The 24,745-nt window shown below is 47.0% G+C and overlaps 1 protein-coding gene across 4 annotated transcripts in view; it reads left to right on the top strand.

The window, feature by feature from the left end:
- Window positions 1-24,745, top strand: part of RBM20 (RNA binding motif protein 20) — a 217,576-nt gene that overhangs the window by 131,084 nt on the left and 61,747 nt on the right. For 2 of the 4 annotated variants that reach the window (XM_070057233.1, XM_051823572.2), the window contains exon 1: window positions 4,211-6,604. The exons of the other annotated variants lie outside the window; for them this stretch is intronic. In XM_070057233.1, the coding sequence (XP_069913334.1) occupies window positions 6,522-6,604 (83 nt within the window). In that variant the 5' untranslated portion in view covers window positions 4,211-6,521. Of the gene's footprint in view, window positions 1-4,210; window positions 6,605-24,745 lie in introns of those variants that run through there. 4 annotated transcript variants of the gene reach the window in all.

Here is a 24,745-nt window from a genome sequence, read left to right as displayed (position 1 = left end):
TCCTGTCCTAGGAGGGGCACATTCCCATGCTGGCTGACTCACGGCTCCTGCCTGGCTTCTTCCACGCACGGGCTGGGCTGCCCTTTGTCTGCAGGATGGAGCCTTTCCAGAGGCTGGGCCTGATCCTTCTGGGAAGGAACCCTGCCTTGTGTTCTTACATCTGCTTCTAACGAGAGGCTGGGGCTTCTAACGTGGTCCTGTTAAGGGGCCCCTTTGTGTCTGACTCACTGTTTTTCTCCCATACCAGGGGCTGCAGACCTCAGCTTCCCTGGTTTATCTTCTCCTCACCGCCCCACGTAGCTAAAGATGGCAGAATCAGTTCTAGTTTCATTTGTTTTGAATGATTATTTTATTTATTTGAAAGGCAGAGAGAGAGAGAAAGAGAGATCTTCCATTTGCTGGTTCACTCCCCAGATGGCCGCAGTGGCCAGGGCTGAGCCAGGCTGAAGCCTGGAGCCAAGAGCTTCATCCTGGACTCCCACAAGGGTGCTAAGGGCCCATGGACTTGGGCCATCTTTCCCTGCTTTTTTTGGTTTTGAGGAGAAACTGATGGTTGGAGAATTTCACCTTGAGTTGCGACTTAGTTTTCAAAGGGCTAAGAAAAAGGAAGAGGATGGGAGGGGGGAGAAAGGCAGGGGAGGGGAGGAGAGACCCCAGGGAGGTTTCCACCCATGCCCATGTGTGTTGGGCTCTCAGGCCATGGGTGCCTCTGTCCCTCTTGGCCAAGAACTGGGCTGTTGCAAGCAGCCCCTGGATTATCCCAACAGTGGATAGGGGAGGGACAATAGCAGAGACCAGCTCTGCCCATTCAGAGTGGGCAGAGATTTGTTTCTAACAAGATTATCATGCAGAAACAGAGACAAACAGAGGCAACCAATGAGAATTAGAGGTGTTGCCTCTAAGCCCTGGCTCACCTGGAGTTCTCATTGGTTACTTTTCTCTTTGTAACTGCCCACACAACAGAAAAAACCATGACCTAGCTCTACCCTGAGTCAGCAGAGGAGATCAGAATATTAAACTGGAGACGCCAGGACCAAGCCCACGTCCATGGTGGAGTGTAGTCCTGCCCTTTCCCCCTTGGTGCCACCTGACGGTGTGCAGTGAGGGGAAGGGGACGGGGAGGGACGGCCCAGGGGAAAGAGCCAGGCTGCTGCGGTCAAGCTGTGGCATGCGCCAGGCAGATCTCCGCGGGTACGGCCTTGATCTTTCTGGCAGAGAAATCTGAGGTGGTGACAGGAACCTCTGTGATTCCAGAACAATGGACCAGCATGATCCCTCCCATTTTGCAAAGAGCCTTCCTGGAATATGTGTGCAAAACCCCATCTGAACCCCGAGCCTTGGCCTTCCCAGGAAGCCAGATCTGCAGACGCCTCGCTTCTGTGCCTTGCCCTTACTGTGGGGCGGGCAGTTTCCCAGGAGGGAGTCCTGCCATAGGAAGGGGTTGTGCCAGATGTCTTGGTCGGGGGTGGGGAAGGGGAATGGTCCAGGGGTCACAGGGAGGGGGTCATTTGAAAGCCCTGTAAGCTTGATGGAGGCTGTATTAACCTAGATGAATTCTTTCGAATTACAAAAATTACTTTTAATTGAAAAGTAGATGTTTATGAAAGAACTGCAAACTTTACCCAAGGAAAGAATTACCTATGATTCCATCATCTGAAACAAGCTCTGTTTAATGGCTAATGTGTCCTCTGATGAGTAATTTTCTTATCAAAGGGTTATTTTATCTTTCACACGACTGTAAGATTAATACTCTTCCATACACAACTTTGTGCATGGTTTAAAAATAATACTAAATAGTATGTGGATGGTAAGCATTACTTTTTAAAGAAAGATTTATTTCTTTGAAAGACAGCGGAGTTGGGGGAGGGGAGAAGGAGAGAGAGATTGATTAATCTGTCTATCCACTGGTTCATTCTCTAAATGGCTACAACAGCTGCAGCTGTGCCAGGCCAAAGCAGGAGCCTGGAACTCCATCCTAGTCTCCCATGTGGGTAGCAGGGGCCCAAGTACTTGGGTCATCCTCTGCTGTCTCCCAGATACATTAGCGGGAGCTGGATCCAAAACAGAGCAGCCAGGACTTGAACCTGTGCTCCTATAACAGATGCTGGCATGTCAAGTGGCAACTTAATCTAAACATTACATTTTAATGGCTCCATGTTATATCCCTAAGTTCTTATGTCCGGGTAGCCCTCTGTGTCCACAGGTTCTGTATCTGTGGACTCAACCAACCAGGTATAGTAAATGAATATCATCTGTACTGAACAAGTACAGATTATTTTTTCCTCTTGTCATTGTTCCCTAAACGATAGGATCTAACAACTCTTGAGATAGCATTTATATTATGTCAGGTATTATTAGTGATCTGGAGATGTGTATAGGTTATTTGCAGATGTGACACCATTTTAAATAAGGCACTTGAGTACCCTTGGATCTTGGCCTCCTCTGGGGTTCTGGAACCAATGCCTCCTGGATTCCAGGGGACAGTTGTACTTGGTACTTGGACATCTTGAGCCACAAGGACTTGGTGCCTGGTTTGGGTGGGTGATGAAGCCAGGTCCAGCTCATGTCTTCCACCTCCCAGGAGAATGCTTATTAAATTCGCTAGTTCTCAACCTTTCTCTGCCTTTGTCCCCGACACACAGCTGTCCCCTGTGTATGTCCCTGCCTTTGTCCCCTATACAGTTCTGTCCTTGCTATAACCGTGTGTTTATAGTACCCTCTTCCGCTTCCATGGAGGATCACTGCACCATGCACTGTAGCACATGTCCCCCACCACCGTGGCACCAGTATCCTAACAAACAGTGGTTTTCCTCTGGGTCAGAGGCACCTCCTGCTTCTCCCAACCTCAGTTCCACCTTTTGCCTTCACGCTCGGTCAGGAGCAGGAACAGGAATAGCTATAGAAATAGGCAAGGCTTTATAAATAAGAATGTCAGTTGTTAAATCAATAACAGGAGTCACTGTGCACTTGCTACCCATGTAGGACCTCTGTCCTTAATGTGTTGTACTATGAGAATTAATGGAAAAACCAATCTTCAAACAGTACTTTATACTTTGTGTGTCTGTGTGGGTGTAAGCTGTTGAAATCTTAACTCAGTATAGAGTTGATCTTCTGTATATAAAGATAATTAAAAATGAATCTAAATGAAGAATGGGATGAGAGAGGGAGTAGGAGATGGGATGGTTTGCGGGTGGGAGGGTGGTTGTGGGGGGTAGAACCTCTATAATCCAAAAGTTGTACTTTTGAATTTTATATTTAGTAAATAAAAGTTTCCTATTAAAAAAAATAGGCACAGGCTAGAATCGCCAGTGAACAGCTGTTAAGACTGCAGTGTTCTGACTGCTACTGTCAGGGAAGATGGAAGATGTGGCTTCCCTTCCACCAGGGCTCACTTCCGGGTGCTTTCATACTGGGTCTCACACTTAGAAGTGCGCTGTGTGTGGTTAGTTCTCTGCAGAACAAGTGCCCTACCTTTTCATTTTGCACTGGGTGTTGCGAGTAGTTGGTACTGCTCTCCTTATACTCGGAACGTTCCTCACCTGCAGCGTTCACTTCCTTCACTTACTAATGTTCTTTACAGCTGTGACTCCTTGTATACACTGTAGGGTGTTTTAATGGAAAGTCAAAGTCTTTACAGACTTATTTCTACCGACCACATAATAGCTTTGGCCCCAGAGGCAGGCTACTCTGTCATTTCCAGCCCCAGAGTTCTGTGAAGCGGGGATAGTGATCTCATGTGAAGATGGGGATAATGCATGAAGTGGGTGGTATAACACATCCACTCAAGATTGCCCGTTGTTCCTCTCTGTCTTTTCTCGGCATGGTGCTGATAGACAGTAGGTGATCAACATGTGCTTCCTACATGAACCTGAATTTCAGTCTGTGATGATCAGTTTGTGCTTCTCCATTTCCAAGTGGATTCTGGGGTTGTGTCCTAGTCTCTGGCTAAGAGGCAGGACTGAACAGTTAGAAAGCCTGCAAGTACTGACTTCTGCCGCACGTTGTCTCCAGGCCATGTTTCAGAGGCCTTTCGTTTTAGTAATCAAGTTCATGTTCTGTGTGCAAGTGTCACGTCATGGAACCCCCAGTAACAAGAGTGTACCGGGCACGGGGCTGTGTTGGACACTCACCTTCCCTGGAGGTGAGCACGGCCCTAACTCCCCTTTCCTTGGGCGGCTGTGGCTGTCGAGCTCCAGAGCCCTGCCTTTTTTTTTTTTTTTTAAAGATTTATTTTTTATTTATTTGAAGGCAGAGTTACAGAGAGAGGAGAGAGAGAAGAGAGAGAAGAGAATCTTACATCCACTGGTTCACTCCCCAAATGGCTGCAATGGCCAGGGCTGGGCCAGGCTGAAGCTAGGAGCCAGGAGCCTCTTCCAGGTCTCCCATATGGGTACAGGGGCCCAGCACTTGGGTCATCCTCCACTGCTTTCCCAGGTGCATTATCAGGGAGCTGGATCAGAAGTGGAGCAGCCTAGACTCAAACCGGTGCCCATATAGGATACCAGTGTTGGAAGAAGAGGCTTAACCTGCTGTGCCACAGTGCTGGCAGTGTCTTGATTCCTAACCACTATACACAGCTGCTGCTTCTCCCTGGGGTTGAGGGCGGGAGTAGCACAACTTTGTATGTGAGTGTGCGGAGATGTGTGTGGTGCAACTTCCATGTACTCTTATCCTAACGATGTCCTGGACACAGAGGAACAAGACAGAAACCAAGGAAGGGCAAAATGTGCACTCACTGATGGGAGCTGAGCCTTGTGCCTTGAGGATACCTAGCAAATCATGGGAGGGGCCCGAGGCCTGGCTGGGTTGGCTGGGTCCCATGGGTCAGGAGCTGGGACTGACGCCCTTAGGTGTCTGGGACTGAGTCAGCTGCCAAGAGCCAACTGAGCCTGGGGCAGCCTGCGGGTTGTGACCAAATTAGGAAGAAGGAGCCCTTGGGCTCTCAGAGGAGATCCCTGGGGAGGTGGGTGGTGCAGGGTCCCCGGGGTCCAGGAAACACACTGGTGAGATGATTCTGACTGGCTTTCACTGTGGCTCTAGAGGTGTCTTGCTCTGAGTCCCATGAGCAGGGAAGCTTTCCTGATGCTGGCGGTCCTAGAGGTGGTGCTGGTAGGAGGAGGTCTGTTCCACGCCTCCCCTTCCCAGGGTCTGAGTAAAATAGGAGAACCTGGTAAGCTTTAGTCACCAAAGCATTTACAAGTTCTTTGGGTGAAAGTTTCAGCTTTAAAAAGCATGCCCTAGCAAACCATGTGGGAGGAGATTACAGTGGCAGCAGGTGTCACGGACAAACATCAGGCTGCCCCAGACAGCTTTTTATTTCCAGGCAACGTACCTGTGACAGCTGAGTTTAATTGGGAAAAATCACAGCGAATTTAGTTTGGCTGGATTGTTCAGGTGTGACCATGTGAGGTTTCAAAAGAGAAAAGTTAAAAAACAAAACAAAACAAAACAAAAACATGGTAGGAGGGTAGTGGCTCCTGGAAAGAAAGGCTAGCAAGTGCATAAGTGATTAAACCATAGATAAAGCCAACCCTGTCTTGGAACCCCAAGACACCTTAGAGCCCGGGGTCTCTAAGGGCCCTCACGGAGAGGGGTTTCTTGGCTCCCCACCGTCTGCCTTGTGCTCTGCAAGACTGGTTGGAGGCCTTAGCCTTGGAGAGTTTCTCAGCTATGCACTGTTGGTGTCTTAGCCTAGCAGTTCTGTCCTGTCTGGGCTGTCCTGAGTGTTGTAGGAATATAGCAGCATCTCTGGTCTCCATCCAGTAGATTCCACTCCCCCAAGCCCAGTTCTGATGAACAAAATGTCCCCAGCCTTGCCTGCAGGGCACCCCCCCCCACACACACACACTGCTGAGGGACAGGAGAAGCCATTTTGCCTAGGGAAGGTGTTGCTGTAGCCCCGCAGCAGATGAGATGGTGAGGTGCAGGCTCATCTTGCGTCTCCTGTTCCACACACAGGAGGGAAAAGTGGGAGCTGCCGGATTGAGAGGTCTGATGGCTGGAATTTGTTAGAGGGGCTGTCAGCCATAGCCGCGTCGCTGAAGATTGTCACTGTGAAAACTGAGTGAAAAACAAGTCGGTGGGCAAACCAACCATCACCACCGCCAAAAAGTCGAGACGCCAACCAGGCCAGCAGGAGCCGGAATTTTATGAGAAGCGGCGGCCCGCTGTACCCAGGGCTCCCTCCTTCAGGCGTGCTCTTAGGAGCCCTCTCTGCCTGGAGCTGGCTTGGGTGTTGATATGTGAAGAGGCTGAGAACATGTGGCGTAAACATCGACTGATATTGTTTGCCATTTACACTCTGCATGTGTAATGCAGTAGGAATGGCTCCTGGCGGCATGTGACTCCCCTTCCAGACGGCTACGCGGTGGCTGCGACCGCTCTTTCTCTTTCGCTCGCTCCCTCGCTTGCATCCCCCCTCCTCTGCCCCTTCCCAGACTCGTGAGAGCTCAAGTGGAGGCTTGTCATGATTGGCGTGCAGAAAGCTGGTAGAATGTTGTTGGAATTTTCTAGGGAGGCACATGCGCGACACCCAAAATGACTCCCAGCTTCAGCGGCCGCAGGTCAGCGCTTGGTGCCAGGCGCCCTGGTCTGCTTCGGCAAGGTAAGGTCGCATGACGTCATCCCACCTCTCCCTAGCACCAGGGGGGACCCGGGGGGTTTCTGTTTCTCCTGTAGTCCAGGCAGCACTTCTGGCCATGTTCTTGGCGCTAAGCGTTTGTGCATGAGTATGCGATTTGTCTGTGTCCCTACCCCTGCCTGCTTAAGGAAATGTTAAGAAGTGATTCCCAGCGGCACTTTAACATGTGACCTAAACCAGCTCCCCATGACCCCAGTGAAATCCAGGATCCCAATGTCAGGAAGTCAAGATGCTCTTTTTAGGCTGACTACTAAGCTCTTTTTTTTTTTTTTTTTTTGAGACAAGTCGCGGGCCACTGGAAAACAGATTGCGTTATCAGCAGATCGGAGGGGCTGGAAGGGGACGCATTCAGAATCCTGAAACCTCATGAACGAACAATGAGGGTTTCTTACAGTTGAGGTGTTTTGTGTTCATCGTTGGGGTTTGTCAATGACAGGAAATGGACTTGGGACGCTGGAAATGTCCCGGATCTGTTGAGTGCAGAAGGGGAGTCGCCGTGAACCCAGATTCATGGGCAGGGTTTTTTTTCCGCCAAGACACGCCTGGGCGTTGCTTCTGAACACCTCTGAGGGAGCTTTGCCATGCACTTGAGCAACTGTTAGGTATCTGTAAGTAAAGTTAACATTTTCAACAAGACGGTTCTAATAATCTACCAGTGAGCGAGCAAGCAGGCAAGGGTATGAACTTTGCTAGTGAGGTTCGGGGACATATTTGGACAGGATGTGATGAGCTGCTGGCAGGCTCAAGCACCACCAAACATGACTCACCTCATTTTTTTATCTGATGCAATTAAAAGTAGCTTGGACACACGCAGTGGGGGAATACTGGTTTTCTGCTGGCAAGTGCATAAAAGCAAAGCCACACTCATAAAATAGGATATATGATGTATCTCATATCATGGGGATTTTTTAACCTTGAAAAAATTCATTATGTGGCTTTGCCATTGGTTTCTGCCTTATGTTAGTGCGTCTGCTTCTTTTGTTTTCTCTTTCTGTTTTTTGGGCACATCTTTGCAAAGATGTTAGAAATCTGAAAGGGAGAGGGTTAAAATTTTTACACACCCACCCATCCCCCCACGCATACGCTAACAGCTGCCATGTATGGTTTTGTGGAATTTGATATTTCGAATGCAATGACTTCCTTCTTCGCCATAGTAATATAGTAATCAATTTTACCATAGAGGACTGTGTACATGTCAGGCCTTGGCTGCTCCCAATTAGCAATGGATGGGAGAGCAGGGGCAAGCATGGGATCGTGGTTTCAAGTAAAAAATCAGCCTTCAAGTTTCAGACGCTCTAGCCTCAGCGAAGGCCACTAGTGCTCAATCTGCTTGGATCTTAACCATAGGTTTCACTTGTGGTATTCCAATAAAATATCTGGAATAGCATGGGCCAGTGTAACAGAGATGGGCCTCTCCCTCTAACTGTCGCTGTTTTGTCTTTTATCACCACTCTGCAGGAACGGCCGTTGCTGTGTAAGATAGAGGCAACTGCCAGAAGTAACCGTCACATAATATTCGCTGCCGTGGGTGGCTGTAGTCAGAAAACTATGTCTTAAGGTACCAGAAATTTCCATCTGTTGGGAAATGGATGCTTTCTCAATAAATAGTTATGCTGTATAGTTATAAAATTCCTACCTTGTTTTGTTTAATCTAAGGAATTTAAAGGAATTAAACCATGCACATTCCTAACATACACAGAAACATGTACCTTGTACTTTCCAATGAAATAGCTCATTCTGCTAGGATCCACATTCTCATGCGCTTTGAGACAGTCATAAATCCAAGTCAGTCAAACAAGTACTTGTTCAGTGCCTCTCATTTGTCCAGCACTGAGCCAGGCAGGCTTTTGGGAATATGAAAAATTTTTGGATGTAGATGATGTCCTCAAAGTGCTTGTAAAATCCTCCCCCTACAACCCTCCCCTGGCTTTCTAGAGGAGGAACTATAGGTGTACTCTGGGGGAGACCTTGCCACAAAAAGATTTATTGAAGCATGAAAGGTTCATCAATAGAACCAATAAATATTGATTGCCTGCCTATGGTGTTTTTGACCCTTGTGGGGTTATGAAAATTTCCATGTTTGTTTTTAAGAATAATTTAAGACAAGTGCTCATGATGTTGGGAGTGACAAAAAAATGGTTTCTGGGATTCAGAGTAGTAAAAAGCCAGACTGATTCCATTCCTTTAGAGACCGGTGACTCTCAGACTTGGCTTCACAATAATTTTCCCAGGGAGTTACTGAAAATCCCAGCGCTCATATTGAGTCGAAGTTTCTGGAGGTGTAACCCAAGCATCAGTACTTTAAAAACTCCCCCAGCAATTCGAAAGTGCCACCAGGGTTGAAATCTTCTGATACAGATGACTTTATTGAAGAGGTTTTTTGGGTAGTTCATTTTTTAGTTTAGGTCTTCCAGGATGAGTTTGGGAATCGACTTTTTCATAAGGATGATGTTGCTTGATTTAAGAACTTTTGACCTTCCGGAATCTAACCCTCTGTCCTCTGCGTGAAAGGAGCTATGCTTTCTCCCTGTTCAGCAAACCTGATAATATGATGCTGGGTCAATCAGTCGGCCAAAATATATAAAGTTTTCTGAGCCTTGAGTGCTTTGATTCCAGGGGACTAAGTGTTGTTGAAGATGTTGACTGAATCTCTAAAAGGGAGGTAGTTATAAGATTGATTATATGTGCCCTAGAAATTATTTTTGCAATGAGTAGAAATCCCCATAGAAAAAGAGAGGTCCCCGCTTGGTGTACTGGGAAGTTAGCAAACAGAAGCTCATTAAGAATACCGGTGCTACTGAATTCCTGCGAACTCACCACAGAGTTTTAGAATTGGAAAGTACCTTTAAAAAAAGATTTATTTATTTATTTGAGAGGCAGAGTTACAGAGAGAGGGGGAGAAAGAGAGGAGAGAGAGAGAGAGAGAGAGAGATCTTCCATCCGCTGGTTCACTCCCCAAATGGCCACAACAGATGGAACTGAGCTGATCTGAAGCTAGGAACGTGGAGTTTCTTCCAAGTCTCTGACGTGGGTGCAGGGGCCCAAGCACTTAAGCAGGGAGCTGGATTGGAAGTAGAGCAGCCTGGACTCGAACCAGTGCCCATATGGGATTCTGGATCTGAAGGTGGTGGCTTAACCTCCTATGCCACAGTGCCGGCCCTGGAAAGTGCTTTTTAAGATGTCCTAGTTCACTGGTTCCCAAGGGCAGCATCAGCATAACCTGGATTTGTTAGAAATGCCAATTCTCAGGCCCTCGAAACTGGGGGCAGGCCCAGCCTCCATGGTGTGAGCTCTCCAGGGACCAGCAGAGCGGCGAATCACTGCTGTCACCTCACCTGTCAGGTTACAGCCACATGGGTCAGTTATGTGCAGGTAAGTGGCTCTCCTGGAGATCACCCGGGACAGACATTCCTTACTCCTGGAGTCTGTCCTGTACTGCAGCCAGATCATCCAGACTTTTCCGTGTCTCATAAGTAACCAAGTTAAGATAACATCTACTAGGCCGGCGCTGCGGCCCACTAGGCTAATCCTCCGCCTTGCGGTGCCGGCACACCAGGTTCTAGTCCCGGTCGGGGCTCCGGATTCTTTCCCGGTTGCCCCTCTTCCAGGCCAGCTCTCTGCTGTGGCCAGGGAGTGCAGTGGAGGATGGTCCAAGTGCTTGGGCCCTGCACCCCATGGGAGACCAGGAGAAGCACCTGGCTCCTGGCTTTGGATCAGCGTGGTGCGCCCGCCCTCGTTGGAGGGCGAACCAACGGCAAAAGGAAGACCTTTCTCTCTGTCTCTCTCTCTCACTGTCCACTCTGCCTGTCCAAAAAAAAAAAAAAAAAAAAAATAACATCCACCACCCTCAAATTGTAAGGTATAAAGAAAACTGAAATGTCTTATCCACTCCTCCCATTTCACAGATGAGAAAACTAAGATGTACAGGGTAAAGCAAACTAGAAACATGCACAGCTATTGGTGAATGAGCTTATGTAAGAAACGGGCCTACTTACAACCAAACCAGTCCCCCCAGCACCACCACAAATGTGTGCCTGCTGTCCTCCTCAGCTGTGCACAACCTGTTAGCATTTGGCTTAAATCATGTCAGTTAAAAGGTACAGGTTGAGGGGCCAGTGCTGTGGCATAGTGGGTAAAGCCGCCGCCTGCAGTGCCAACATCCTATATGGGCACCCATTCGATCTCTGCTATGGGCTGGGAAAGCAGTAGAAGATGGCCCAAGTCCTTGGGCCCCTGCACCCACGTGGGAGACCTGGAAGAAGCTCCTGGCTCCTGGCTTTGGATCGGCGCAGCTCCAGCCATTGAGGCCAACTGGGGAGTGAACCATCAGATGGAAGACCTCTCTCCTTTTCTGCCTCTCCTTCTCTCTCTGTGTAATTCGGACTTTCAAATAAATAAATAAAAAATCTTAAAAAAAAAAAAAAGTCCAAGTTGAGAGTCAGGAACTCTATGAAAAGAACAGCTACTTTAATTTCTTTAAATGAATCTGCATTTTTATTTTGACTTAAAATTGGCTTGGATTTTGAAATCATTCTCATACATTTACTAGAAAAAAAATCTGTTACGTAAACTACTGAGATGGAAACCCAGAGAACACAGAGCCCATTCCTGGAGTATGTGTCTCATTTCAGAGTCATGTCGATTAGACACTTAGAGCTCCTCAGATCACACACAGAGAGATTACGTTTTCTTCACGTTTAGTTAAAAGGAAAAACATGACAACAAGTCTGTTTGTTGAATATTTTACAATTTTGTACTTGCCGTGACTGGTGGTTTTTGCATAATTTTAAGTGTTCAGAGTGAATCCAGTCTGTATTCTCTGCAGAGGTTCATCTTTCAGAGCTTGGAGCACACATGGAGCAATAGCCATGAAAACAATGTGACACACGACTGTTACTCACATACACGTGCCAGGGGACAGTGGGTGCACAGAAGTATTTACCGGTTCCATGCATCTACCATGCACCCAGCACTGCCATGCGCTACAGAACGCGCAGACCCTGACTTCCGTGGGAATCTCAGACAAGTGATGAAGTAGCGACTCAGGAAAGTGGGTGGTACAGGCATTAAGAGAGAGTAAAATTGAGGCTAGCAGAGCAGCAAGGCATTCTGGGGCTCCTAAAAGGGCGCCGGTGCACATTGGATGGGGTACGGAGCTGGACAAGCCTGCCTGGAGGAGGTGACTTGAGAGCTGCATTTTGAGGAGTGGTGGTTGTTCAGGTGAAGGTTGTCCAAGAGGGGGGTCCCTCACTGGGGCAGTCTTTGTTTTCTGGTTTTTTTTTTTTAATATTTATATATTTATTTGAAAGGCAGAGTTACAGAGAGAGGAGGAGAGAGAGAGAGCTAGAGAGAGAGAGAGAGAGAGAAAGAGAGATCATCCATCTACCCGTCCACTCCTCACATGTCTGCAATAACCAGGGCTGGGCTTGGCCAAAACCAGGAGCCAAGAACTCAGTCCAGGTCTCTCATGTGGGTGGCAAGGACCCAACTGCTTGAACCATCACCTTTTCTGCCTCCTGCCATGCACATTAGTAGGAAGCTGGAATTGGAAGTGGAGCTGGGACTCAAACCCAGGCACTCCAATACTGAATGTGGGCATCATCGTCACCACTGTGGTAAGCACAGTAAACAGAAAGGTCTCCCCTAGCCTCAGGAGTCAAACTAGCTCCCTTGATTTTAGCTTGAAATTCTTCCTAACATCATTTCCTGAAAAATCATGTCTGATACAGACCACTAAGTCCTGATGTGAGTTGTATCTCATCCTGAAAGTTGTGAGTTGTCTGTGCCACGTTTTTGTAGAAAAGGGAATTACATAGCAAGATGTTTTTGGTATCTCATTCACTGAGCCTGGATGGAACTCACATTGCCCTTCACTGGGGCAATCCAGACCAATACACTCTTAAATATTTCATTTGTACATTTGGACATGAGCAATTTGACCCAAGAGGATAGGGATGGGGGACATTATTTTGTGCTCACTGGCTGGAAACACAGTCTGCCCTAAGCCATAGATATATACCAATGGTTTCTTTAGAAGAAGTCCTGGGAGCTAAAAATAGCTAATTACCCTAATTTGAGCATGACGCATTAGTATCTACATATATTGAATTATCACACTGTACCCATAAATACATACATTTATTATGTGTCAGAGATTTTACAGGATTTTAAAAAAGAATTGCAGAATATCAAGAATGATATTCTCATAGTTTATTCAGAAAAAAAACCACCAAAGAATAATTTGAAAAAGGTTGATTTGTCAGTAATGGTAACAGCTGCTAATATTGTCCTCATCATGCTTGGTGGAGCACCTGCACGTCCTGACTGGTCTTTATGACAGTCCTGCCCAACAGCCAGCTGGACAGACATTGTTGTCTTCATTGGGCAGAGAGGACGTTAAACTTGACAGTCATCATCTTTCAAAGATGGAAGGGACCTCAGAGATTCTTGCATCCAACTTTCTCACTTAACAAAAAGGACCCCCTGAGATCCAGAGGACCAACTGACCTGCAGTCCCATGGGGAGGACACCAGGTGGTAGGAAGACCACCTGGTCTGATTTCGAGCTCACCAGGTTTTCACTCTGTCGTTTTGCCCTCAGTCTTCTGTGTGAGGGCGCTATGCATTTCTTGTATTGGGAGAAATTTTGTTGAAACCCTCTTCCATGCTGTTTTATGAAAGTATGCGTTACATAGAGAAGATCTCTTTTTTAAACTTTTTCTGTATGAAGGTAAGATATGTATAGACAGATTATAGATAGATACACATGCTGTGTGAGGATATCACTTGGGAAATGAGGGTAGAATTAAACTGGGCGCAATCTCAGTGGGGATTTCAATTTTATCTGTATAATTTTGTTTTTTCAATTTGTATTTATTGTATTTGAAAGGCTGAGAGACAAAAAGAGAGAAGGTGATTGGAGGGAAGAGAGAGATTGAGAGACAGACAAAAATCTCCCATTAGCTGTCCTGGACCAGGGCAAAGGTAGGAGCCAGAAACTCAATCCAGGTCTCCCACTGGTGTGGCAGAGACCCAACTACTTGAGCCATCACCTGCTGCCTCCCAGGGTGCACACTAGCAGGAAGCTGGAATATGGAGAGGAACCAGGACTCAAACCTGGGCACTCTGATATGGGATGAGGGTGTCCCAGTGTCTTCACTGCTTTGCCAAATGCCTGCCCCTGGTTTTACCTTTTTTTTATTTAAAAAACCTGAGGCAGAAATGACCTTTGTGGGGAGCAACTCGGACTAGACTAAGTTACTGGAATTAAGACTTATTCTATGCATCTGCTCTCCCACAATATGGCGCTGAGAAGGGAGAAGCAGCTTCTACACAGCTGCCTCCAGTTCAACCAATAAACAGCAGGACCTGCTCCTGATTGGAGGAGAGCAGCGTACTCGGCGTGTGGGTAGCAGAGTTGGGATTGGCGGAGGAGGACTATAAAGGAGGAGAGAGACAACATGCACTGGGAACATCTAAGGGGAACATCTATCTGAAGGAACACCTGTGCAGCCCCCGAGAGAGCCGGCCGGAGGTGTGCCGCTCCCCCGCGGAAGTGGGGAATGTGGCAGGGGGAACCGCCCTTCCACGGAGGTGGAAGGGACGGTAGCCAACCCGGGAAGAACCAGCAGCAAACCCGGGGAGGGCCGAGCAGACAAAAGAACAGCGCAGGGTCCTGTGTCATTCCTCCACGAAGAGGGGGAGCGACAACCTTAATAGTAGCATTTGTTCATTTGTGGTGGTGGGCAGAATTCATAGGTATTTGTTACACTCTTCTATTTTTGCATTTTAAAAATTTGACACAGATATGAATATTAAAAATAAACTCCCACTTAAGACTATCACTTTATAAAATGAATGATGTTTTAAAGGAAGAAAAGTGGTCCAGAGGAAGGAAAAGTACTGAATGGTTCTGGATGGATCCTCGCTTTGCTTTAAGTCTTCCTTGCTGAGACGCTCGCAGAATGTGTGCTGTTTTCTCTGCATCTGCTGTACTATCTCTTTTGTTCTCTTTTGCACATTTTGAACCCTTCTGATAACTCCAGCAGCAAAGGCAGGCCCTGTCTTGTTGGTTTTAAAACTGTTAGCAGCCCTTCTGTCACTGCGTGGTCCTTGGCTCTGGGAATCATACTTGCCCTGGTAAGAGTAGTACCAATCCTAATGGTGCTAGAGGCAGGAGATTCGATACCAAGCCTACATCCAAGGAAAGTAGGACCTGGAATGCAGTGTGGGAAGCTCCGTCTCTTGAACCTGGAACTGAGGCTGGAATATCATTGGCCTTCCTGTTGAAAGACCCTTACTTCCCAGTCAAGTCCTTTTTTCTTTTTTAAGATGTGTTTATTTGTTTGAAAGGCAGAGTTACAGGGACAGAGGCAGAAGAGAGAAAGAGGTCTTCCATCCACTGGTTCACTGCCCAAGTGGCCACAATGGCTGGAGCTGGGCCTATCCAAAGCCAGGAGCCTAGAGCTTCTTCCAGGTCTCCTGCATGGGTGCAGGGGCCCAAACACCTAGGCAGTCTTCTACTGCTTTCCCAGGCCATTGAAGAGAGCTAGATGGGAAGTGGAACAGCTGGGACTCAAACTGGCGCCATATGGGATGCCAACACTGCAGGTGGTGGCTTTACCTGCTATGCCATAGCTCCTGCCCCTGATTTTATTTTTATTTTATTTTATTTTTTAGAGAAGTCCTTTATTTGCTGGATGGCCTCAGGCCTGCATGGTCTTAGTTTTTTTAATGTAATCTGGAATTGGTCATATTAGACTTAACAAACCACAGAGCTGTTCTGGAGATTGAATTGCTCATGGGGTAAAAGCACTTATTAATCCACTGACTGAAAAACATGGAACAAAAGAGAGATGACAGAGTGATTAGTGCATTATGAATCATTGCAGGAGGTACGTGGTGATATGAATCATCATACGGTAATGTCATGGCGAAGGCCCAGACACGGGAGAGCAGCACCGACCCAGTAATCTCAGAATTAGTCAGAGCAGCCCGGCAGCCATGACCCAGCGGCGCTACTGTTACCCATAGAGAGGGGGCTGTCAAACAGCATGTGTTCCCACCGTTCTCCCCGCGAAGGAGAAGACTTAGCCTATGAATGTCGATGGGGACATGGTCCCCGCTAGCCATCGCATGAACCCTGGGGAGGGAGGAGACCTGGGTTCTGCTCCCAGCTCCCCTCCACCCGGATGTATGCTTTGGGTTGATTCACATGTTACACCGACTTCATGGTGTTCATTTTCAACTGTAGAATGAGTGAGCTCAGCTAAAAGATCTGTAGAGCCCCTTCTTGCTCTTAAAACCTTTAGTAAGTAGGTGGAGTTTGAACTTCAGCCACAACATGACTGTGGTGTCATTGTTGTCATCTTTGTACCCTGGCACTCAGGGACAGACCCTGTGGTTCACACCCAGACCTGCCTTGTGAGCGCATCATAGGAGGGTTGAACAGTTATGATCCCAGGGGACATTCAGCTCCCAGGAGGCAGTAGAAGTACAGACCCAGCAAAGACCTGACTCTGAGCCTTGTGCCTTACTTGGTTTGTACATGCTTTTAAAGTATGCCCAAACGTGGACAGCCTTCTGTTGCCTGGCCATGACCTCTCACCTGGATTGCATTGTGTATCTTAGCACAGGAGAAGACAGCACGTTCATTGCTCAGTCTGGAGAGTGAACTCAGTTGAATTGGGAGTGACTTTAAACTCCTGAGGTAGTTACCTTGGACGATGCTGTGCTTATTGTAGATGGGGCCACTTGGGTTGGCTTGGGCACTGACATGCTTTGGGCTGGGGTTCTTGGCTTCTGCCTCTGTTCCTGGCTGAACACGACCGGAGAAGAGCCTGCAGATGTGTCCACGCACGTTCGTGCTGCTGAGCTCCAGCTGCATCCCCGTTGCTGTTCCCAACCCGTTATGGCTGTTGTTGACGCCTTCTCTGGTTCACCAAGCAGCTGCTGTGACTCTGTTCCCCTCTGCCCCTTCCCCACCCCTCTCCCTCCTCCCTCAGCAAGCAGCTCCTTCTCTTGGACTGTCTTCTCTCCATATCTACATCTCTATATCGCCTGCCATTTATTTCTATTTGTATCTAAGAAAGATTCCCCTGCCTTAGCAGAGTCCACCTGCTGCCTCCACTGACAGTGACAGTGATGGCAATGATGATAGCAATAGTAATGGTAGTGGAAATGATGATGGCAGTGGTAGCAATGGTGACTTCCTGTGTGCTAGGAACCGTGCTGAGCACTTGATGGGCACCTGTGGTTCAACTCTGAGAACAAGCCTGCACTCTTGTGACTCTCCTTGTGTGGTCTGCCACACCCTCCTCCTGTAAACAAGAAGAGGGTGATTTCCGTTTATGAGTGATGACACCGAGGCTGAAAGAGCTGGAGTGCCTTGCCCACTGACACACTGCTGACCAGCAAGAGTGGGACTAGAACCTAGGATGCTGGGTTCCTGCCCACAGTTCACACAGGACAGTCCAATGGCACTCACCGTACCCTTCTCCCCTCCAGTGAGAAGGAGACTAAAGAACCCTTGCATCTGTAGTGAAGGTCTGTTTCTCCTAGGGGAATGATGACTGCTTCTCACAAAGCCAGTTCGCAGTGCAGCAAAAATGAGCTGTCTGCTGTTGAGTAATGAAAGGCGTCGCAGTGGATTTGGAAGTGCCCCTCTTGTTTCCCTGCTCATGGGGCACCTGTGTGGCCACAGCTGGATCCTTGAGCCGGTAAAGGATTGTCCCCAGCCACACCCTCACTGGGCCTCTCCTCCCACACCCCTTTGGCACCATGGTGTGGGGCTCTTAGCAGCAGGCAGGAGAAGCGTTCTGTTCCCTGAACCTCCAGAAAGCAAGTCGCTCTGGTCAGCAGAGACAACAGTTTCTGCCCAGGTTTCCCCTGTAGTGACCCCTTAGCTCTGACTCCTGGGTCCCTGGATGTGTCCACTCCTGCAGAGGAGCCTGGAGAATGGCAGGGAACTGTCTGCACTGAATATAGATGATTTAAGTAGGCCGCCTTTTTTTTTTTTTTTTTTTTTGCATGGTCAATTTTGCTACACAGATAAAGAAAATACGTTGGTTATATACAGAAGAGTCTAGGGTAGCCAGGCAAAGCTGGCTGAAGGAGTTCCTACAGAGTCACCCAGGAGCCACCCCGTGGCCAGTGTCCCCTGGGTTAAGGCTCTCCTTAAGTGGTAGCCTAACAACTGGTTTAGTAGTGCTGAGCATGACAGAGAACCTCCTAGGGATGGCTCCAACAAAATTCCAAGTAATGTCTATCCTTGGACCAATCACCGTGGCCAGGGACATGCGAGTGGCAGGTCTGAGACACTCTGCGTGGGATTACTATTCCCATCATACATATGAGGGCTGGGAAAATTAAGCACGTTTTCCCCAACCTCAAAACCAGTGCCAGGCAGGTGGAACCCAGATCTGTCATCATAGTCTGCTGAATCACTGATGCAGCGTTGCATCTGCAGCTGGATTAACAATCCCAGAGCGTGGATGAGTCTTTGTTCAGAGGCAGCCCTGAGCTGACATTTTCTTTAATTTGTTCAATTTGTTTAAAAATTCTACAGCGTGGCCCCTTTCCTCCCACGCCTTGCTGTCTGGTGCTTAACTTCTGTCAGGGTATTTGTCGTTCTGTGTGGATCTGTCTCTTGCCTGCAATCTTGGGGAGTTTTCTCTTTCTCCACCCCGTGTCCCTTGTGCCTGGCACCTTTGCCCATCACGTGACAGAGCCTCACTCAATCTGAGTGGGCTGAACGGAGGAGCTCATGAATACCCAGGTGGCCCTTTAGTGCTCTGAGTCTTGGTTTTGGGGCGGATACAGACTCTGTCTGTATCTTGGCTGCTCTTCCCTCCCTTTGGAACACGATACATCACCAGACAAAAACCCTGGTGAGGGCAGGGGTTTGGTATAGTGATTAAGAAACCCCGTGGGCTGCCCGCATCTTGTATAGGTAGGAGTGCCTAGGTTTGAGTCCTGGGTCCACATTCCCCCCACCCCCATTCCAGCTTCCTGCTAATGGGGATCCTGGGAGGTAGCAGGTGATGGCGTAAGTATTTGGGTCCCTGCCACTCACATGGGAGACCCAGATAGCGTTCCTGACTCCTGAGATTGGCCTGGCCCAGCCATGGCTGTTGTGGGCATCTCAGGGAGTGAACCATTTAGGCTAGGAGTACTCTGCCTATCTTTGTCTCTCTGCCTTTCAAATATATACATACATATATGCATACTGTCTTCCTGAAGTTCCAGCACCCTGACTCCAGCTGAGGACATTTTGGCTCTCTCCTTATGCCCAAAAACTAATCCATCATCACATTCTGTTGGGACCCCTAATAAAACATGAAACAGTTTGGACCCATCAGGGGCATGGTCAGGCTGGGACAGCAGCTGCGTTCTCCTGCTGGGCACAGTTTGCTGCCCATCCTTTCAACACACAGAATTAAACCATTAGAGACAGTTTTCAACTGGAGCCCTGATAACTCCCAGCATTATAAAGATAACTACTTCTCCTTTCTAAGTATTTTATTTTTAAAACCTTGAGATGAGGCCACTGTTGTGGTGCACTGGGTTAAGCTGCCACCTATGACTCCAGCATCCTGTATGGGTGTCAATTCATATCCTGGCTACTCCATTTCTAGTCCAGCTCCCTGCTAATGTGCCTGAGAAAGCGGTGGAAGGTGGCCCAAGTGCTTGGGCCCCTGTGCCCACAAGGGAAACCCAAAAGAAGCTTCTGGCTTTGGCCTGACCCAGTCTGGGCAATTACAGTCTTTTGGGTATTAAACCAGCAGACATGAGTTCTCTCTCTCTCTCTCTCTCTCCTTCTCTCTAACTCTGCCTTTCACATAAATAAATCTTAAAAAAAGAAAAACAGCTCGAGAGAAATGTTGCTTTCGTTAAAAACAAGACTTTCTAAGCAAGCAAGGAAGCAAAATTGTAAATCTAATTATGTTTCTAACTATGAATTGTGAAATCTAACCATGGTTCTCTATAATAGGCTCAGAAACAAGACCTCAGCCCTGGGGCGGTGAGCCTTATACAGGCCCAGGTGAATCAGAGCGGCCACCGTGGGCTTCATATCTCTTCTGTGAGTATGGATAAGCCCTCGGTGTGGCTGTGTGACAGGTGTTCTAGCCCCAGGTGTGCTGCTCACCATGGTGCTCCCCACCCGCCCCGATCTGCAATCTGACCCTATCACTACAGTGGGGTTGCTCAGGGTTTAGGAGATGCACAGAATCCTGCCCGTGACCCGCCGACAAGGGCCCATCTGTGCTGTCCTCACCAAGGTGGCTCCTGAGATGGCCTCCCTCTTTGCATTTCCCCAGCACTCAGCGATTGCCTTGCGTGTGGCAGATACTCTGTACAAGGGGACTTGGAGAGGCTTTTGGAAAACGCAGTTCGAAGATAATTTTGGTGCAAGAACACACTGATCATTCTTTCATAATATGCAGGAAGGCATGGATTTCAAAAATTTTTGCATTGAATCACATCTTTCCATTCTATTTTTCACAAACTTTTGGAGGTATCCTGGTATCTCTTCGAATGGAGGTGCAAACCATAAACCAGTGTGGGTGGACAAGGTCAGTTGATGAGAGATAGCTCTGGGGCTTGGGAATTTTAGAGGCAAGGCTGTTCCCTCGGACACTGGGAGCTGGCTTGGGTGACCTGGATTCTCAGTAAGGTTTCACCTCCATCCAGCTAAGTGGCTCAGACAAGTTGCCTTCTGTGTTAGTGAAGGTGTTGAGTGGGTTTAATCTCTAAGAGTCTGTAACTCTGAGCTTTCTCTGGTTGCCACTGCTCCAGCTGGGTAAAGGACGCTGACTTGAAAGAGAAAGTGATCTTTGGGTTTTTCCTGGCTGAGTTGCTACAGGGTCTTTGGATGCCAGGTCCAGTTCTCTGTGTTCCCTAGGACCTGTGGGGCATCAGTTCATACCCACAGATCTGGACAGCCCACACCCACCACTGCCTCTCTGAGCGGAAGCCTTTTTTGTATCTAACTATTTGGAGGGGATTGCACTGGTTTCCTAGGGCTGCTGTAACAAATTATCACAAGTTTCCATGCTTATAACAGTGTAAGTTTATTCCTGTACAGTCTGGAGGCCAGAAGTGCAAAATCGGTCTCATTGGGCTGAAATGAAGGTGTCTATAGGGCTAGTTCCTCCTGGGGGCTTAGGGGAGAATCTGTATCCTTGCCTTTTATTGTTTCCAGGGGCTGTCTGCATTTCCTGGGCTCACAGCCCCTCCCTGCACCTTGAAAGCCAGCAGCTTAGCCATCTTCTCCTTCTTTGCTCTCTGCTTCCATCCTTTCATCTTCTTTCCCTTACTCTGATCCTCCTGGCTTCATCTTGTTAGGATCCCTGTGATTCCACTGGGCCCAGCTGACTAATATCAGGGTAATCTTCACATTTCGATGTCCTTAATTTAATCGTATCTGCCAAGTCCTCCTTACCATGTAAGGTTACATATTTGCAGGGCCTGTGGATTGCAACATAAACGTCTTTGGGGGTTATCATTCAAGTTACCGCAGGGATTCCCTATTCAATTTCTTTTTTTTTTTTTAGATTTATTTATTATAGAGGCAGGGGCAGAGAGAGAGAGAGAGAGAGAGAGAAACAGTTCTTCCATCTGCTGGTTCACTCCCCAGGTGGCTGCAACGGCTGGAGCTGTGCTGATCCAAAGCCAGGAGCCAGGAGCTTCTTCCGGGTCTTCCACATGGGTGCAGGGGCCCAAGGGCTTGGGTCATCTCCCACTGCTTTCCTAGGCCATAACAGAGAGCTGGGTCAGAAGTGGAGCAGCCACCACTGCAGGCGTTGACTTTACCCGCTACACCACAGTGCCTCCGAACCTCCCTATTCAATTTCAAAAACTAGCCCTAGACAGGGAGAAGAGTGTATTAAGATAACTGAATGGGATTGAATTGGAATCCCCTGGTATGTTTCTAACTCTACCGTTTGAGGTAAGTCAGCTTGAGCATGTCCCGAATTGCACACCTCTTCCCTCTCTTACTCCCACTCATATTTAACAGCGATCACTTTTCAGTTAAGTTTCAACACTTGAGAATAACTGTGTATTGATTACAGTATTCAACCAAAAGTATTAAGTAGAACAAATAAACAAAAAAATACTAAGAGGGATAACGTATTAAGTTGTTCATCAACAGTCAGGGCAAGGGCTGATCAAATCACCGTTTCTCATAGTGTTCATTTCACTTTAACAGGTTTCCTTTTTGGTGCTCAGTTAGTTGTCCCCGATCAGGGAGAACATATGGTATTTGTCCCTTTGGGACTGGCTTATTTCACTCAGCATAATGCTTTCCAGATTCCTAACAGGGATCACTTTTCAGTTAAAATTTAAACACCTAAGAATAATTGTGTGTTAATTACAGAGTTCAACCAATAGTACTAGAACAAAAAAAAATACTAAAATGGATAAAGTATTATATTGTACATCAACAGGACAAGAGCTGATCAGGTCACTGTTTCTCATAGTGTCCATTTCACTTCAACAAGTTTCCCCTTTGGTGCTCAGTTAGTTGTCGCCGATCAGAGAGAACATATGATATTTGTCCCTTTGGGACTGGCTTAATTCACTCAGCATGATGTTTTCCGAATTCCTCCATCTTGTTGCAAATGACTGGGTTTCGTTGTTTTTGACTGCTGTATAGAGTACATGTCCCATAATTTCTTTATCCAGTCTACTGTTGATGGGCATTTGGGTTGATTCCAGGTCTTAGCTATTGTGAATTGAGCTGCAATAAACATTAAGGTGCAGACAGCTTTTTTGCTTGCCAATTTAATTTCCTTTGGGTAAATTCCAAGGAGTGGGATGGCTGTGTTGAATGGTAGGGTTATATTCAGGTTTCTGAGGAATCTCCAAACTGACTTCCATAGTGGCTTAACCAGTTTGCATTCCCACCAACAGTGCGTTAGTGTCCCTTTTTCCCCACATCCTCTCCAGCATCTATTATTGGTAGATTTCTGAATGTGAGCCATTCTAACCGGGGTGAGGTGAAACCTCACTGTGGTTTTGATTTGCATTTCCCTAATTGCTAGTGATCTTGAACATTTTTTCATGTGTCTGTTGGCCATTTGGATTTCCTCTTTTGAAAAATGTCTATTGAGGTCCTTGGCCCATCTCTTAAGTGGGTTGCTTGTTGTGATGTTGTGGAGTTTCTTGATTTCTTTGTAGATTCTGGTTATCAACCCTTTATCTGTTTCATAGTTTGCAAATATTTTTTCCCATTCTGTTGGTTGCCTATTCACTTTCCTGACTGTTTCTTTTGCAGTACAGAAACTTCTCAATTTGATGCAATTCCAAATGTTAATTTTGGCTTTGACTGCCTGTGCTTCTGGGGTCTTTTCCAAGAAGTCTTTGCCCGTACCTATATCTTGCAGGGTTTCTCCAATGTTCTCTAATAATTTGATGATGTCGGGTCGTATACTTAAGTCTTTAATCCATGTTGAGTGAATTTTTGTGTAAGGTGAAAGGTAGGGGTCTTGCTTCATGATTCTGCATGTGGAAATCCAGTTTTCCCAGCACCATTTATTGAATAGACTGTCCTTACTCCAGGGATTGGTTTTGTATCCTTGATCAAATATAAGTTGGCTGTAGATGTTTGGATTGATTTCTGGTGTTTCAATTCTGTTCCATTGGTCTATCCATCTGTTTCTGTACCAGTACCATGCTCAATCCCATCAAGGTGGCATGTACCAATGCCATCTCACTAGTCCCAGTGATCAATTTCTGTTCACAGTTGATCAGAATGACAGGACTAAGAGCCAAAGGGAGCACATAAACAAGACTAGTGTCTACAAATACTAGCTGATAGAATAAAAAAGGGAGAGAACGATCCAACATGGGAAGCAAGATACACAGCAGACCCATAGAATGGCAGATGTCCTAAACAGCACTCTGGCCTCAGATTCAGCCCTTAAGGCATGCAGATCTGGCTGAAAAGCCCATGAGAGTATTACAGGCATGGAAAGCCAAAACACTCTGGCAAAAACAAAAACAAAAACAAAAACAAAAATAAAAAAAAAACCCAACCTACATGAAAGAACTCCGCGAGTGACATCCCAGTGAAAAGAACAGGAACAGGTCATCAAAGAAGGAGGTACCTTTCTCTGAAGGGAGGAGAGAACTTCCACTTTGACTACGACCTTGTCTAAATATGATCAGAGTTGGTGAACTCAAAAGGCTTCCATAGCCTTGGCAACTCATGACAAGAGCCTAGGTTGATTACTGATGCCATAAACAAGAGTGTCAGTTTGTTAAGTCAACAACAGGAGTCACTGTGCACTTACTCCTCGTGTAGGATCTCCGTCCATAATGTGCTGTACATTGTGATTTAATGCTGTAACTAGTACTCAAACAGTATTTTTCACTTTGTGTTTCTATGTGGGTGCAAACTGTTGAAATCTTTACTTAACATATGCTAAACTGATCTTCTGTATATAAAGAGAATTGAAAATGAATCTTGATGTGAATGGCAGGGGGGAGGGAGAGGGAAAGGGGAGGGTTGCGGGTGGGAGGGAAGTTACGGGGTGGGGGGGGGAAGCCATTGTAATCCATAAGCTGTACTTTGGAAATTTATATTCATTAAATAAAAGTTAAAAAAAAGAAACTTAAAAAAAAGATAACTGAATGGGGATGGAAATTGTAGATAGTATGCAGACTTGACTCTATACAACAGCAACGTCTGTTTGCCTTCTAGTTATATTTAGAGTCTCTTTTTTGAACTGTTTTAGGACTTTTATCTACTGAAATGTCTGTTCACAAAAGATAGCTCCACGTTTCCTCACAGCCATCAGGTTCTGATGAGCCATGGCCGTTATCCTTCTTCTTAGTTCTATTCACAGCAGTTACCGGGAGCCCACAAAGTTCAAGACGGTGTGCTGAGAAAATGCCAGAGTCTCCCAGACCTACTCCCTTCCCTCGTGGAGCTTATGTTTAATGGACTAGAAAGGCACATAGGAGTGATTTTTAACACAAGGTAGGATGTGCTAAGTGATACAACCAAGGAGGTGAGACGACAGTAGGGGACATCACTTCTAGGCTCCACAGGTCATGCACTCCAGCTTTTGGCTCAGAAATGTGATTGTTATGTGCACCT

The sequence above is a fragment of the Oryctolagus cuniculus genome, chromosome 15 (genome assembly GCF_964237555.1).
Source record: "Oryctolagus cuniculus chromosome 15, mOryCun1.1, whole genome shotgun sequence".
Classification (NCBI taxonomy): Eukaryota; Metazoa; Chordata; class Mammalia; order Lagomorpha; family Leporidae; genus Oryctolagus; species Oryctolagus cuniculus.
Note: the sequence above shows the minus strand (reverse complement) of the source record. Positions and strands in the feature narration are given on the sequence as shown.